The sequence below is a fragment of the Populus trichocarpa genome, chromosome 18 (assembly GCF_000002775.5).
Source record: "Populus trichocarpa isolate Nisqually-1 chromosome 18, P.trichocarpa_v4.1, whole genome shotgun sequence".
Taxonomy (NCBI): domain Eukaryota; kingdom Viridiplantae; phylum Streptophyta; class Magnoliopsida; order Malpighiales; family Salicaceae; genus Populus; species Populus trichocarpa.
In genome coordinates this window covers 8,729,977-8,743,399 of record NC_037302.2, presented here as the reverse complement: position 1 = coordinate 8,743,399, position 13,423 = coordinate 8,729,977, and the positions used below count along the sequence as shown (strand labels likewise).

The window sequence follows — 13,423 nt, the reverse complement described above, 5'->3', positions numbered from 1 at the left end:
CTCTATTAACTTTCAGGGACTTAATTAGAGTAAAATAAAGTTTTGTGATTGGAATATAAACTTTAAAACATGTACTAAAACATATAATGATGTGACTCTTTAATAATAATAATAATAAAATGCAAGTGTTTGTGAGTATGTGAAGTTTACGTTAAAAGGCCTTGTTTGTTTTTGTATTTCAAAAGCGTTTTTATAAAATTTAAGTTTTTATTATTTTTTTTGTTTTAAATTAATATGTTTTTGGTGTTTTTAAATTATTTTAATATGTTAATATTAAAAATAATTTTTAAAAAATAATAAAAATATTATTTTAATATATTTTTTAAATAAAAATTATTTTAAAAAACAACGGAATTACATTTAGAACGTAAGCAGATTTCCTTTTACTTTTTAAACTTTTAATTTTAATAAAAGGAAAAGACGTAAAGAAAAGAATATTTTTTTTGTCGCCAGATTACCAGGTCTTCGTTGGGGTTCTGAAAACACCAAATAAGAAATAAGAAACTTTGTTTGAATAAATATAATTTCGTATATTTTATTTCGTCATTCCGATAGTTTCCATCGGCAAGTAGAGGATCTTGTTATTTTGTTTGGAAATTGTGAATTCTGTGTTAGGGTTTGAGTCAATGAAAGGGGTTGAAATGCAGCAGCAGCTAGAATTAGGGAGGAGCGGTGAGAGTCACAGTGATTCTGATCCTCTGCTACAGAATCAGGCTGATGCAAGTTCCACTCAAGAAATCACCGTCAACAATGATGATATTGAAAACGTTTCTGTTCCTTGTTGCCGTATTTGTCTCGAAACCGACTGCGAACCAGGCACGTTTCTTTCTTGTAAATTATTAATTATGAATTCATGACTTTTAAGAAAAGAAAAAAGGAAAAGGAATTCATGAATCATGTTTGTTTTTGATTTTATAGGTGATGAATTGATATCTCCATGCATGTGCAAAGGAACCCAGCAGTTTGTTCATCGTTCATGCCTTGATCATTGGCGCTCAGTTAAGGTCAAGTAATTCTGGTGCTATAACTACTACTCTTTTAATTTCTTTTTGGGGTTTTGGATTTAGTAGCTGATATATACTCGATGATGAATGACAATCTAAACAGGAAGGATTTGCTTTCTCTCATTGCACAACTTGTAAAGCTCAATTTCATCTTCGAGTTGCTTTGTCGGAGGACAACTCCTGGCGCAAAATGAAATTCAGACTTTTTGTTACAAGGGATATTGTCTTTGTATTCTTTGCTGTACAAATTGTGAGTGATCTTACTTCCCTCTTTACTTCCTTGTCATTCCTATTTATCTTCTGTATACTACTTTTATGCAATGGCAAGCCTATCTTCTTCATTCCTTTTGCTATTTTATGTTCGAAGCCCATGCATTTCCTAACCGGTAAATAATCCCAGTAGCCTCTTTTCGTCCATTTCATTAAGAAGAAAAGCGGCTGACCTTATTTTATTACAATTCCTGGATGATTATTTCCCTTGAGATAAACGGTGCGCACCGATTTTCAAGGGCCATTTCTTTCTGGTTGGCTCAAGCTTAACAATTTGATGTCCCATGTAAATAGACTTTGGACATTGCTGTACAGAAGCACTGATTACGTGTTTTTGGACTAACAAGTAACTTGAATTCTGTAATTGAACTATTTTATTTGCTACTCTTTATTTATTCCAACCCAGGAGTTGTAGAAAAGAAGAGCAAATAATGGAGTACCTCATAAACTTATTGATGCAGGACAAGTATAGGGGAAATTTGTAGTTGTATATTTATCAGGTTAGGTTGTAGAATCTGAAGTCTTGCGACTTTAATAATGAAAAAACAAATCTGAAAGCAAAGAAATTGAGGAAAAACAAAATAATCTTCTAGCCTCACGCTCAAAGGTTTAGGACTTGCTCCTAGATTGAGGGGCTCACTCTCTCCAAGAATTTAGCAAAAAGGTGCGCTTATTTATAGGTTTGGGTTATTCCTATTCCTAATCAGACTTGGATTCTTAAATAAGAAAAGAAAAATTTGCCTATTTGACTGGTAAAGAGAAACCTTGCAAGCTTCAAATTGTAGATTTTAGAATTTTGATTAGTTTGTAGCTTTTCCTACATTTTGCTCTAGTTTTTCTTGTTCTTGCACTGACCCACATAGTTGTTGATGTACCTTTGATGCTTGTAGGTTAGAGTCTTCTACTTGTTGAGTTGTTGTCTTTGCTTTTTTTGGATTTGGAACAAGTTGTAGGGGACAATTTGTAGGTTTTTTTGGACTTGCTGTTTACTCATATCAGGATGCATAATACTGTCTTTGTATCATTGCCTGTTGTTTTGATGGCTTCAGTGGCTGCCTCTCCTTTGCAGTGCAGAAATTTCCACATGAGTTGCTGGATCATCAATTAGCCATGCAATCTCACACAGTAACTCATCCTGCTTGTACCTGGTTAAGATTCTTCTATAGAATCTCATGTGAGAACATAGTGGAGTAACCAGCACCTGATGCCATTGATGTAGGGCAAGTCTAGGGGAATATTTGTAGTTGGTTGCTTATTAGGTTAGGTTGTAGAATATAAAGTTTTAAGGCTTTAAGAATTGAAAATAAAGAGATGGAAAATAATAATTTAAAAAAAAACATAAATAAACTTTGGGCCTCCCACTAAAGGGTTTAGGATTCCCTCCTGGATTGAAATCCTCATATACTTACATAATTTAGCAAAAACTTCACTTTATTCAACATAAATCTGTCATGCTGAAATCAAAACGCTTCAATTATATTTATATGCTTGATTTATTGCTGTTCCTAATTAGACTTGGATTCTTAAATAAGAAACACAAGTATTCCTATTTGACTAGTTAAGAGAAACCAAACTTTACAGTTTGGTAGAAAAATTTTCTAGGAAAGAAGAAAATGCATTTTCTAATTGAAAACTGTTTTCTTAAAAATGTGTGTTTTCTAATTCTCCAATTCTCTATAAAACTGGAAAGCATCAACATAAGTGTTATCCAAATCCTCCACTATAGAAACTAAGGGCCTTCTTTGGTTCACCTAGTTTTTTTATGGCCATTCCTTTTATTATTTTCAATTTAACCAAACAAGGCAAAGCAAACACTACCTAAATCTTCTAATTAAAGGTACACTGTATTCTTAGATAGCTAGCAAATATCCTCCTTGCAGGAAATTTCTTGAAATTACAAATCTGCCTTTCTCAATTTACTATGCTGCATCATCTAATTCACCAAATGAAACCTATATGTACGATTTTTATGTCAGAAAATCTTTCTTTCAGGTCATTGCTGCAATGGGTGGTTTTGCATACCTTATGGACAAAGATGGGACCTTTAGGAATTCGTTTAGTGATGGATGGGATCGTATACTGTCCAAGCATCCTATACCATTTTATTATTGCATAGGTAATGCTCGTGGTTTCACTGTTTTTTTCTTTTTCTTTTTCCTTTTGTTTTGCTATTTAACTTGTAATTAACTCCAACTACTTCAGGGGATGAAGTGTCATTCTGCTGACTTATTTCTAGGATCAAATTTTTAATCTGAATCTCCAGTGCTGACATGTGTTGATTTAAATGCTATTTAAGCAGCATCTTTCAATTTCAATAATTTTAAAGCATTTATATTTTATTTGATATCCAAGGTTATAAAAATGAAATATACATAGATTGCTGGGAGGACAGATTTTATGAGTAGAGATATACTCTTTAGTTAAGAATTCTGATTGCTCCTGCTGCTGAAGTTTGATTTTGGTTTTTTAAGTTTAGTGCTCTGAGTTTCATTTGCTGCATTGATATCCAGGGTATTGGCTCCTTCTAACGATTTTTGTCTGTGCTTTGTGTACATGAATTGTAACAGGAGTACTGGTCTTCTTTGTGCTTCTTGGGTTTTTTGGCCTCATATTACATTGTTCCTCCCTCAATAGTAATGATCCAAGGATGGCTGGCTGCCAGAACTGCTGTTATGGATGGGGAATTCTAGACTGTTTCCCTGCTTCCATGGAGGCATGCTTTGCATTGGTTGTGGTTTTTGTCATCCTCTTTGCCATTCTGGGAATCGCTTATGGCTTCCTTGCTGCCACAATGGCCATTCAAAAAATTTGGCAGAGGCATTACCACATCCTCATTAAGAGGGAGCTTACAAAGGTAAGCTCTGAATCCTTGCTGTTTGCTTCTGCTTCATTCCTGCCTGAATTGGTTGTCAGAATCAAGTGTGGTAAGATCTTAAAAGGGCTTAACTGTCTTCTTCAACTGCTCTAAAATTTTGTAGGAGTACATAGTGGAGGATCTACATGGCTCTTATTCTCCAGCGAAATTGGACTCTGAACATGAAGAACGTCTGAAAATGGTTAAGCTTTTATAATGACAAGGAGAGGAAATTTATAAAACATATGGAATGAATCTAATCAAACAGGAGTTACAAGCTACATTGTGTGTCTGGAAAGAAAAAAATAATAAAAAAGCTACCCTATAATATTTATTTGTTCCCTAAAACTTGAACAAAGCTAAGAAAGAGCATATAGTTGCAGCTCACTCCAAACGCTGAGAGTTGTGCAAAGCTGACTGGAGGTCACCCATCATTATATGCTTGTACATACATTTGTGCTTGTTCAGCCTTTGTCGAACAATTGAATGACATGAATTCCTCTTTTCTTTGTGTTATATAAATATGCATGGATTCCTGAAGGGATTAAACCCCTTTTCTTACTGAAATGACAGTTCTGTATATGTGGGTTCTGTGTGCTCGAACAAATGGCTGTGGTGGGGGGTTTGTCATCTTGAAGAAGTTATTACTTAATTCAGTGAACAGGCATGATCTGGATTCCCTATGGTTATCCGTCCGATGAGTGGAAAGTAATTAGAAAGAGATTTATTAGTATCGCAGGTTGGGATTCGCCGTAAACAACTACCCCAACGTTTTAGAATTTTTACCCCCGTCAGGACTAAACTCTGAAGGATTTTTGACAGAGTTGAAAGAGTACAAATTATGGGACAAAAGCAGAACAGAGCCGCTGGGCGGGCCGGAACTTTGAAATTGGCAAATCTGACGTGGTTGACGGAACTCCTTTTGAATTGGTTACCAGTACTGTCTGTTCCTACGACTATAATTTATACACAGCACAACAGCCATGTTTGTGAATACACGGAAATGCAAGGGTGTGTCCATGTGCAGTTCTATGGCGTAGTAGTGGTGAATTAGACAATGAAGACCTATCATGGTACACGTCTGCCATTGGTTGATATAAAACTTTGAATTTTATTTATACAAGTAATTCCAATCTTGTACATATATATTACATATATTGATATCAGTCTAAATATGTTTATTTGTTTATTAAATCATAATACAGGCTAGATTCATTTTTATTGATACAAGTAAATCCTAGGATAATCTTCAATTTATGATTAGGTATTTTATTGAAGACTCATGCTCCAAACAAGACTATACTATATGATGTGAACCTCGTGATCACGTGGTCATGCAACCCACAATCAAGATTGAGATCTGATCCAGGAAAGCCGAAAAAGGTCCAATAGGAGTGTGACACAATGTAAACCTGCCCCAAGACACCAATACTATTGGAATGAAGTAGAATGACGCCACGAAGTCAGTTAATCTTTGATAAGTCAGATTCAGTTCGTTTAAGAACTGAAGAATGCAAGAATCACTCACACGTTAAAATTGAAAAATTCAGAAGTAATATTCATCAATGGCTGCCGAAATTTTGGTTACACGAGTTTAAATAGTTCTTGAAAAATTAACCCTATTGGATCTATCCTTGTGGGCTGAATTGACCTACATACAAAACTGACTCAAAAACCCTCAACTGAAAAGCTCATAACTTGATCCAAACAAGTCTTGAATCTTAGCTCAAAAAAAGTTTTAATTAAGTCCAAATATGAAAGAAAATAATAAAAATAACTAATCTGTCATTAAATAGCATCAGCTCTTCTTTTCTTATGTAGCTAGGATGAATAAGGAATCCTTATAAGATAAGGATTCTAGAACATTAATGAATCGTTGCTACCCTTGAAAATCATGTTTCAGCTCATTAAAGATTCTTGTAGAACTAGGAAATTTCCAAAACAAGAAGCCACATCCTTTTAGAAAAATGATTCTTACCAAATAGGAAGTCCACAAGTCAAAAGGAAGTAAATAACAAAATTTGTACAGCCTGTTCTAACCTATAATGCAAGTCATTTCTGAACTCCGATTCACCTGAAAATTTACCCCTACATATACTAATACCTTCTGAATCTTATGGTAAAGTTTAAACTCGGTCCAACAGGTGGATTTGGAGTTATGCTCAATAGCGTAAAACTGAACAGTAAATAATTTTACGCCAAAATTTAAATCTGGTCTTGCTTTGATCGTATTACAAGACTGAATCATATCACTATATCATGGTTATACACAGGCTGATCAAATCATTTGTTTTGGATGATCATGACTTTTGGTCAACTACTCCTTCAAGTCGATTAGGGATTCTTTTAGCTTAATTGATTTTTTTTATACATGATTGATTTTAACTCTCTTTCCTTTTATTTTGTGGTGAATGATCAGTATTTTTTTTCACTTGAACATTTATTTCATTTGTGTTCAAATAACGTGGTTTTATTATAAAATTAAATTAAATTTAACAAACTATTTTGTGAAATTACTCATATAAAAGTGTTAATTATGAAATTTGGTAGGATAGATATATCACTGCAATCTTCCTCTTACAATAAAATGATTGATGTTGAAGAGTGCATTCTATTACAACATAACATATCAATTTAAATTACCGCATGTTGTTCGAAGTTTCATGATTATCTGAAAACTTACAATTACAATATAATCTGAAACTATTCGCAATGATTTTACAGAAAATGTATATATATTTGTAACAAATTATGAATAATAATGACATGGATCTTGAAATGATAGGATAAATTTTGCTATGCAGTGGATTAAAAAAAGACAAGAAATTTAAAGCACCCTCGATTCTTCGAAACATCCGGTTGAAACAAAGTCAACGAAGGTACTGATGCACGTACCTTGTACATAGACATAGCCTTTGATTCGGCTTTTGACAACGCAACTAACTATCTTTTGTTTTCTATCATTTCTCATGCTTAGTTTTCAGTCAAGAACAAGATCCATCTTTGGATCCACTGCAACTGCATGGGGTGCTGCTAAAATTTCCAGGAAAAAAAAAATAACGTGGAGAAGACACCTGCCGGTGCAAAAGTATACATTAGTTGCTAGTCTGTTGCCTTCCATCAGCGACAAACATAAGATGATCACCGTCTCTAATCAACTCAATGGCATCAATCTCAGCCCTATCCTTCCTCATTACTTTGGCAGGTGAGATCCTAAATTTCTTAGAACCCATCTCAAGCAATGCCCGAAAGCTATTTGGAAGTAGGACAAGCTTTCCTGCAACTTCCCCCTTTTCGGGGCAACTAATTGTCACTCTAGCATGACTAGTTCCATGATTATTATGACTGTTTTGGGACAGCAAGTCCTTCTCCCCCTTGTGGGCAGCTGACATCGTCCCAAAGAGGGAGTTGTGAAGATTATTAATTCTTCGCCTCGGACGGGTTTGGCTCAATGATCCATCTGTAGCTGGGAATGAACCTTCTTGGGACACTGGCCGAATTGCTGGCTCACTTGTAAGTCTCTCAAGAAATCGAGTTCCATGTGCCCGCTTCTCAGGAATGGCAACCAAGGTTTGCTTTTTGGCCTCTTTACGAGTTTGGAAAATCAATTTTATTTCTTCGTGCCCTTGTTGGTCAGCTAGATCCCTTGGAGTCCAACCATGGCCATCTGGTTTGTCAATATCAGCACCTTGATCCAAGAGGAATATGACTAATTCGGTGTTGTCTTCACTAACTGCTACGTGCAGTGCTGTGGTCCCATTGTCCCTGGGAATTGTCACATCTCCTCCATATTGAACAATTTCCTCGAGCAAGTTCAAGTTGTTTAGCTCTGCAGCAGTGCAAGCAAAATGGCCCACTTCTCCATGATGTATGCTGGCACCATTTTCTATCAGAAGTTTGGTCAGTGATTCATGACCTCCCAGCATTGCCTCCCACAATGGTACATTTCCTTCTGAGTCTGCATGCACCTCCAAATAATTACATCACTTGAAATTATTTGAATCAATCACTCTTCGATCACAAATCTTTCAGAGTGATTAACGTTTAATGAGGAATTCAAATTATGTAATAACAGATACCCTAATATAAACTTCTTTATTTGTCGGTCGTTTAATGCTCTGATGAGAAGATCCTTATCAGAAAGATAATGTTTTAGGAGTTATGTCAAAGTATTAAGCAAATTATTCGCCACATTCAAAAGGCAAGCTTCTGACATCAACTGAACAACTCCAACGACAGTTGACTAAAGAGGCCACGCTTAGAAAATTGCCCAGTTGTGTCTTAATTACATGGTAGTCGTCGACCCATGTAACGAGGTGACCTCATTTTGCAAGAAATTAATTTGAACAATATAACAAGAGAAGTCAACAAGTATACATGCACCACTAATTTATATCTTTTTTTTCCCCTTGAAAGAAGAATGAACAAGTCTGGATAATTGACTTGTTAACCTTCAATATATTTATCTACAACTAGCAGGCCGTCAGGTTTTTGCATTATTAATTTAAACTAAAGGAGAATGAGACGTCAACTAGCCAAATTCGGGCTTTGAGCTAAAAATGATTTATAAACAGTCGTGACAGGCGACTGGCAAGTGTGCCGTGTGCATGTGACTATGCGTCTACATGTATTGTTGCAAATTAACTAAACAACTATAAACAGGCATGGTGTCATAAACTACAGAGGATATAACTTCAATGTTTGCAGTTATAGATCAATAAAAATAGTCTACAAGTATAATGGTATGGCAAATGACTCCAACTAAAATTTCTCCAATCATGATGGTTACGGAAATAGAATAGACGATACCTCGGCAGTTAGGATCTACTCCATAATCCAGTAGAAGTAGCACACAGTTTTCACTTCCTTTGGACGCTGCTATATGCTAATGTACATAGATTAGAAGGAATAGCATCATTTGTGTTGTAGAGAGAAGCAAAGTTAAACTTTACATACCAGTGCTGACCTCCCATTGTGGTCTGCTTCGTTTGGATCCAGTCCCCGTTTCAACAACTGATGCAACAACAAATCATCTCCCCTTAGGGCTGCAATGCACAGACTGAGAGGTAGTTCCATTCTACCATGAGCTAGCATAGTGGTTGTTTCCACAAATACTCCCTCCATAACTGGGTCCTTCTGTTCTTTCAAATACTGCACCACAAAGAATAGAGAGCAACCTAATTATGCTTGATGTAAAATATTATTACAGATTTTATATTCAACACCTGGAAAAGATTTTGATTTTCTTGAAATCCTGTGTTGCAATTATGATAAAATTTTAAAATTTATAATTCAGGGAAAGTTTCTGATGCTAATACAAATTAATGCTACGGAGAGATCTATGTTGTGCAGATGTACAAACTGTCAGCAAGTTAAATGAGTTTACGCGAACCTGAAGGAAATTATTCATGATTATGGTCCCGTCTCCAACATTTGCCTGAACAATATTCAAGAATGAAGTACGGTTCATTCGTAGTAGTTGGCTCAATCTCTTGGTTCGCACTGTGAAGAGCTGTGGCCTGTAACAAAGTACTCCAATTTCACCGCAAATATCACCGGTTTTTGCCCCACCAACAACCTGAATCCATCCAGCATAATTTCAGCAATCATTTAATTGTATACCTAGAAAATTCTTGTCATGAGCATTTCGTTTTAAGTTACGCGTCATTCTATGTGTGTTTCAGGGATAAAACTTGCCTGTTCCCCTTCAGTTTTCATAGCAAGTACTTCCTGCAATAAAAATTAACTGAATTATTGAATCATATGTAGCAAATTTGACTGCATGAAAATGCTATTCGGTACATATGCTGATAAAATCAACAGACTGAGCCTCTTTTTAACTCCACAATCACAAACATAAAATATGGAACAATCCAGTCCAAGCAAAAGAGTTGATTTTTACCACAGCACCAGTAACAAGTATATAAAAGTCTGTTGGTGCTTCATTCTGCAAGATCACGTCTTCATTGGGAGGAAAATACTCTGCTTCCATCTCAGAGACCTTTAAAATTCAATGATAGAAACAAAAATCCTACATAAATATACAGATAAAGAAGAAAAGAAAGCAAATGGAGAAACAATCAAGAGTAAGAGGTTATGGATGCTATAGTGACTTACCAACTGGAAAAGCAAGTCATTTGAAACCCCCTGAAACAAGTAGACCTTTTCCACAAGAGAGTAGAATAGATAATGTGAAATGCTTGACCGAATGGCTTTTGGAAGGAAATCAAGAGTCTCTTGCTGCTGCAGTCCCTCTGAATCTGTCTTGAACTTCAAGCACAAATGTGCAAGCATCTGATCTTGTAGGCGAGGAGGCAGCTTGTTCCTCTGAGCAAAACTTGAAGCAGATTGTACGGTATCTCTCTGGGAGTTTGAATTTACAAGGTCGGTCGTGATTATAAATAATAAAAAGTCAGAATTTTTATATGTAAATCCATTACACTATTGAACTAAATCAACAAGTAATAATTACTCACAAATCTTCTAGTTCGACTAGTCCCATGCACAACCAAGTTCGTCATGTTTCCAATCAAATATGCTGTCAATCCAAGGTTGAAGAGCATGTAGAAGATGTCAAATATCATCTCCCTTGTGTTCACAGGATGCAAATCACCATAGCCCACAGTTGTTAGAGTAGTGATAGACCAGTAAATGGAAGTCACGTATCTTCTCCATATACCCTGCTCTAGGAAATTGTCTCCTAGGGCTGCTCCAATCCAGGTGTTATGTGGATCATGATAGCGTGCAGCAATAAGATAATAGAAGCATCCAGCAGAGTGTACTGCAAAAAGAGTGACCTACAGGGAGAATAGAAATCCTGATAAATCATAGCATTTTCTAGAAAGAATACATTTTCATTCATATCAATCTTAATCTTATCTTGGAACACTTACACATAAAAGTTTAGCACATCGAACCCCAAAATAGTTATAGTTCCTATCTTTCTCCAATCTATTGAAAGAAACATTTAAGGGAGTCATCAAAACAAACCGGACGTTTCATAGAGGAGCTAAATAAAAATATTGAGCCAAAAATATGATTTGTTTTCCTTTTTTTATTTATAAGGCTATTTAGCTGAGGAAAAACTATTTACCTAGAAAATAGGGCACTAACTCTTCGGAGACGCCAAAGGCGAAGCATGTTGAAGAAGCCATAGGACTGTAATGGTTTGGGGGAGATCTTCCGTGCTAGTTCCGTTGGGATTGTGGATATGATATCCAAAGCCAACCAAGAAGATGCATACTTCCAAGCAATCTTCTTGTGATCATCAATGAGTAGGTAGGTGGCTTTGTCAAGGTAAGCCACAAAGAAGGTTAGAACAATATCCACAGCAAAGAATCCATTGACAACGTTATCACAGATGGAGAGTGGGCTCTGTGGTTGTTTGAGAAAGCCAAATTCGAAAGGCGATACCCAAGCTGTATAGATGACCAGAAGAACGAGAAATGTCTCCCAAATTCTGCAAGATCAACCATTTTAAAGCTTAGGCTGATTGTTTAGCAATCAAATGAGTTGTTTTCTTTTTTTCTTTCTGCTGTTTGTAATGCTTTCTCAACATATATACTACTACCCCATACAACAACAACAACCGAGCCTCATCCCCAAACTAGTTGGGGTGAGCTATATGGATCCATTTGCGCCATTTTGCACGATCAATTGACAAATCCGCTTCAATATCAAGAGATTTAAACAAACTAAAAGGTCAAGTAACAAACCAAAACCTGGCAGCAAATTGTTGACTGTCTGTAGAGCTGAATACATTTAAAATGATAAGAAGTTTCTGATTTTCCTCTAACAATGGTGAATGCATTTAAATTAGCTTTCAAAATCCTCCTTCCATTTCCAGACATGAAAATGTAGAAGAATTCAAAGAACTTGAAAATTGGGTAAAGCAAAAAGTGGTTGCGAATGCTGTTCACTATACAAGTCAAACACTAAGATTTCCAAGGCCAGAACACCTTTAATTTAGTCTGACAATTCAACAGAAGAATTCTAATCTAATGCTATTTAATAGGATCTGCCACTTTTGGAATACAATTCCAAACCCAGGTCACCAATATCACAAAATCAACAACTAAAATGGAAGGGTGATCTTCTGTTTCCATACAGAACCAAGGGCAAGAAGGATACTTGGCCGCCAGGAACCTAAGCAAGAAACAGGCCCAAAAGCCTGGACTCGAGATTCTAAACAACAAGTTGTGGTAATTGGTAAAACAACAACATACATGAAAAGAAAATTAATTTACCGAAAAAAGTAGGAGTAAGAAAGGGAAACAAAAAAAAGAAGGCAAGAAAAGTCCCAAGAGGCCTGGGAGGAAGCGGGGAAGAAATCATTATAAAAAAGAGTGACAAACAAAAGCAAAAGAAACTTTAATTAAACCACTCCTCCCTAGCAGCAGTAGCCATTCACAAAATGTTACCAGACCAATCAACGGCGTTGTTTTCCACATCTCCTTGTATAAAAACAAATAAACTAGCAAGTTGGAGTAAAAACCAACCAAACATCATTGAAGTATATACATGGTTAACAAGAAGGAAGAAGAAAAAAACCAATCAAAGTCTTGGGACCAAGAAAGAAAACAAGATTTCAGGAGACATGATCACCTGTAACGACGGTCATAAGGCGATATAATGAACCTATTGAGCTTAACTCTTCGGTTACTCCTTGCACCGAGTGAAGGCAAAATCCCTGTCGAGAGACTGTAATGGCTACCGTCTCTTGACAGCTGCTCTAACTCCTCTTGCCCACATACTGAAACCCTGAAGACACCTCTGTTACGCAGCAGAGTGTCCATTCTTTGCTGCTACGATGCTGCACTCGTGAGAGAAAGAAAGAAAGAAGAAGAGAGAGAGAGATCTTTCTTTTTCTTGGTTTATGAAATTATTACGACATGTTGCGCTTTCCTCCTCCGTGAGCCTTCTTTCTTTATAACGCCCTTTGCCACCGTTAGTAATTTCTTCCTATTATCTTATTTTATGACGGATGGATTTGCATAGCAAGTTTATTAGTCAACTTTGTATTTTAAATCATTTGGATTTTTTTTTATTACCAAAGGTGAAATACTTCTTGTATTTTAACGTCAAAAGTAGCACTAAGAAACTCTCTCTCTCTCTCTCTCTCTCTCTCTCTGTATATATATATATATATATAGTATGGAATAGTATGTTTTTTTATACATTTATATTTAGGAAGGGCAAGATTTAAGAATAATTCCATCTCCACTTCACTAATCTACAGAATTCTAACAAAAAAACTCACTCTACACGAAACATCTTTTATAGTATATGTCGACCA

General features: G+C 35.9%; 2 protein-coding genes across 2 annotated transcripts; one reads left to right on the top strand and one right to left on the bottom strand.

The window, feature by feature from the left end:
* Positions 1-428: 428 nt before the first annotated feature.
* LOC18107643 (uncharacterized) lies at positions 429-4,650 on the top strand. Its single transcript, XM_024589648.2, has 6 exons — positions 429-816; positions 919-1,004; positions 1,108-1,254; positions 3,267-3,390; positions 3,842-4,128; positions 4,253-4,650. The coding sequence occupies exons 1-6, from the start codon at positions 627-629 to the stop codon at positions 4,343-4,345; spliced, it is 927 nt and encodes a 308-aa protein (XP_024445416.2). The 5' UTR covers positions 429-626; the 3' UTR covers positions 4,346-4,650.
* A 2,257-nt stretch (positions 4,651-6,907) lies between these two features.
* On the bottom strand, positions 6,908-13,073 carry LOC18107645 (potassium channel AKT1). The gene is made up of 11 exons (XM_006371877.3): positions 12,733-13,073; positions 11,222-11,587; positions 11,022-11,079; positions 10,605-10,925; positions 10,246-10,491; positions 10,031-10,129; positions 9,826-9,858; positions 9,521-9,706; positions 9,085-9,279; positions 8,938-9,013; positions 6,908-8,086 (listed from the first exon to the last, which is right to left on the bottom strand). The coding sequence occupies exons 1-11, from the start codon at positions 12,921-12,923 to the stop codon at positions 7,224-7,226; spliced, it is 2,634 nt and encodes an 877-aa protein (XP_006371939.2). The 5' UTR covers positions 12,924-13,073; the 3' UTR covers positions 6,908-7,223.
* Positions 13,074-13,423: the final 350 nt, after the last annotated feature.

Excerpts from the sequence above, each read along its gene's own strand:
- LOC18107645 (XM_006371877.3), bottom strand. The coding sequence starts at position 12,923 with ATGGACACTCTGCTGCGTAACAGAGGTGTCTTCAGGGTTTCAGTATGT. Across the intron at positions 10,130-10,245 it reads ATGACTTGCTTTTCCAGTTG|GTCTCTGAGATGGAAGCAGA; the intron begins GTAAGTCACTAT and ends TGAATTTTAAAG. Across the intron at positions 9,014-9,084 it reads ACAATGGGAGGTCAGCACTG|CATATAGCAGCGTCCAAAGG; the intron begins GTATGTAAAGTT and ends TATGTACATTAG.
- LOC18107643 (XM_024589648.2), top strand. The coding sequence starts at position 627 with ATGAAAGGGGTTGAAATGCAGCAGCAGCTAGAATTAGGGAGGAGCGGT. Across the intron at positions 1,255-3,266 it reads TATTCTTTGCTGTACAAATT|GTCATTGCTGCAATGGGTGG; the intron begins GTGAGTGATCTT and ends TCTTTCTTTCAG. Across the intron at positions 4,129-4,252 it reads TTAAGAGGGAGCTTACAAAG|GAGTACATAGTGGAGGATCT; the intron begins GTAAGCTCTGAA and ends AAAATTTTGTAG.